The sequence below is a fragment of the Priapulus caudatus genome, unplaced genomic scaffold (genome assembly GCF_000485595.1).
Source record: "Priapulus caudatus unplaced genomic scaffold, Priapulus_caudatus-5.0.1 Scaffold502, whole genome shotgun sequence".
Taxonomy (NCBI): Eukaryota; Metazoa; Priapulida; class Priapulimorpha; order Priapulimorphida; family Priapulidae; genus Priapulus; species Priapulus caudatus.
In genome coordinates this window covers 196,726-199,926 of record NW_014577563.1, presented here as the reverse complement: position 1 = coordinate 199,926, position 3,201 = coordinate 196,726, and the positions used below count along the sequence as shown (strand labels likewise).

General features: G+C 51.1%; 1 protein-coding gene across 1 annotated transcript in view; it reads left to right on the top strand.

Moving 5' to 3' along the window:
• Positions 1-3,201, top strand: part of LOC106811075 (LIM domain kinase 1-like) — a 30,089-nt gene that overhangs the window by 4,361 nt on the left and 22,527 nt on the right. Inside the window, exons 3-4 of the mRNA XM_014814601.1 lie at positions 1,729-1,864; positions 2,786-2,895. Coding sequence (XP_014670087.1) covers positions 1,729-1,864; positions 2,786-2,895 — 246 coding nt within the window. The remainder of the gene's footprint in view (positions 1-1,728; positions 1,865-2,785; positions 2,896-3,201) is intronic.

The window sequence follows — 3,201 nt, the reverse complement described above, 5'->3', positions numbered from 1 at the left end:
GTGTGTGTGTGTGTGTGTGTGTGTGTGTGTGTGTGTGTGTGTGTGTGTGTGTGTGTGTGTGTGTGTGTTTGTGTTAGTTAGCGTAGTTGCAGTCGTATCTGCGTGCGCACGCAGCCTTAGGCACACGCACGCACGCACACGCGCACACACACACGCGCACCCCCCCCACCCACACACACACACATGCGCACCCCCCACACACACATACACGCAGCCTTAGGCGCACCTTGCGAAGAATCCAGCCGCATGCCAGGCTATCATTAGCACGCATACACGCGCACACACACGCACACGCGCGTCACTAGCAAGAAAGTTACGATGACACCTTTATGATTTAACGACACAGCTAGCTTCATACCGGAGCTCTATAGTCGGTCGCATGCGGCTGTCACAGGGTGTGCTGCTATCCACACACGTGCGCACGTCTCACACACACACACACATGTCACACACACATGTCTCGTTAGACAAGCGCACATTATTGTCGCTAGCATCGCTCGGGTGGGGGCTTCGTACAACAAAAGCACTCTCTGTCGTCTGCGCCGTACATTTCTCGGGGGAGGGGGTGGATTTCTCGCGGGGTGACGTCGCAGGCGGGGCCATTACATTGCGCATGTAGCGACGGCACACCATATGCCGCTGTTGTTCATCCACTCTCCTCCCCCTCCTCTCTCGCTTTCACTCCCTAATCGGTACTAATCTACAAAGCTGACAGGTGGTGTCGAGCGCTCGAGCGCAGTAGCAGCAGCAGTAGCAGTAACAGCAGCAGTAGCAGCGGCAGCGGTAGCGGTAGCAGCGGCAGCGGCAGCGACAGCGACAGCGACAGCGATAGTAGCAGCAGCGGTAGTAGCAGCAGCGGTAGTAGTGACGCATCGAGTAGTCGTGAGATGCTATCGCTATGGTGCGTTGTTTGTAATGTGCCGCACTATATATAATTATATATATATATCATAGGCTACCGTCGTTTCGAGATGCTAAATCTGCCATCACGTGGATGTGTCGCATGGACGATGGTTTAACCAGTAGTGTTAGGTCCACCCGTTTATTTACGCAGCCGTGCGCCTATCCACTACTGTGTGTGCACGTGCACGTGTGTGCGAGCATGTACGCGTGCGTGCGTGCGCGTGTGTGCGTGCGTGTGTGTTTGTGCGTGTTAGTGCTTGCAGGAGGCTGCTTATAAATACAGCATGCACTCAACGCGGAGTTTGTGTGTAACTAAGTAGGTAGGTACCTGTCATCATCATCATCGTCATCATCATCATCGTCATCATCATCGTCATCATCATCATCGTCATCATCATCATCATCATCGTCATCATCATCATCATCATCATCATTCATCATCATCATCATCATCATCATCATCCCACCGTCGCTACTACACCTGCTGCTTGTGGCTGCTGAAGCTACCGTTGCTGCTACTGCTGCTGCTGCTGCTGCTGCTGCTGCTGCTGCTGCTGCTGCTACTGCTGATGATGATGATGCTACTGCTGCTGCTACTGCTGATAATGATGATGCTACTGCTGCTGCTGATGATGATGATGATGAGGGTTAGAGAGGAAGCTGAGTGTGAGAGTAGAGAGAGAGAGAGGGGGGAGAGGAGCCATTCACAGTGACGGAGGGGGGGAGGCGCAGCGGTGGTTAGGAGAGAGGAGCGGCGGCGGCGGCGGCGACGGCACACAAACACGATCATTGACCATCCCCGTCATCGTCGTTATTGTCGTACAGGTGTTCAGCGTGTCGGCAGCTGCTGCAGCACTGGTACTTCGAGAAGGAAGGACGGCTGTACTGCCGCAGCGACTACTGGTCGCGCTTCGGGGAGTCCTGCCACGGATGCCTGGACCTCATCACAGGCCCTGTCATGGTGAGTGAACGCATGCTGGCGCGTGAGGCCGGGAGGGGGACCGGGGACGGTCCTACGCTAGCTACATACCCGCGCGTGCGTGATGCGGTTATGATTAAAATAGGGGCTAGATTAACGTTATAGGTGAGTTAGGATCCCAGTCCCTGTCAGTGGTGATATCCCAAAGGGGGTTTTGAAGGGAAGGGGTGGTCTAGTGTTTGCTTAGTACAAATTTTGAGGCTTGGTTTCGATACCCACCCAGAACCTGGCAAGTTTATGTTATTTCGTGCTCTTTGTATATATTTGGTCCTTATTTTATGGAATTGTTTCAATTAATTAGCGAAATTGCCTATAATAAATATGGAAAATCTTAATAATGTATTTAGGTAAAGATTTGAGAGGCATGAAGGGTCCTAAAATAGTTGTGGATAGGCTACCCCACTATTACATGGCCCGTCATGGCATAAAACTTCTACATTGTCGTTGTTATCGACATGGATATACAGCAAGTTCGTGATACAGTTCAGGTTCAATTTAATTTAATAATAATTATTAAAACTGCAGCCCCGGTAAGGCAACAATTTAAGCATGGAAATGACGATAACCCTGTGACTGCATGGTACGATGCCTTCTCATATCCTGATATGCGTGATTAAATTCTCTATGTCGTGTGCGCTGTTTCATGGAAGTGTCACATAGTGTTAAACTTCGTTACACTCACAGAATGGGTGTCTAAACTGGTAGCGTACGCTTCATGGTATGCCAGAGAAGTTGGGTGTCATTTTCCAGTACAGGGAGGGAGTCATGGTGTAGAGTAGGGACTGTTGCATTAGACATTCACATCGTTCATTGTTGTAATTCTATAGTTGTAACGGCTTCGAAATTTCGTGTGATTTCATATGCTCATCACTGAAAGTGTTTACGTGCTATTATCATCACCAGGTGGCGGGCAATTACCGCTTTCATCCCGAGTGTTTCCAGTGTGTCAACTGTGACAGCCACATCGAAGACGGAGACACGTACGCGCTCGTCGAACGATCGAAACTCTATTGGTATGCAGATACCACCTCCTCCTCCTCCTCCTCCTCCTCCTCCTCCTCCTCCTCCTGGTTGTGAGCTCGGGCGCGCGTGTGTTGTGTTGTGTTTCCCATGCGTGTGATTGGCATCCGTTTCGCGCCTCTCATCGCTCCCACGTGGTGGAGGATTGTTGCATGGCTTTCCGGCGTGCGCGCGCGCGAGAGAGTTTATATATTACGTCCGTGCTAGCTGGCTCGTAGCCGCATTTGTTGTACCGACTACTGCCCGATGTTATCTCTCTAGCTCTCTCTCTCTCTCTCTCTCTCTCTCTCTCTCTCTCT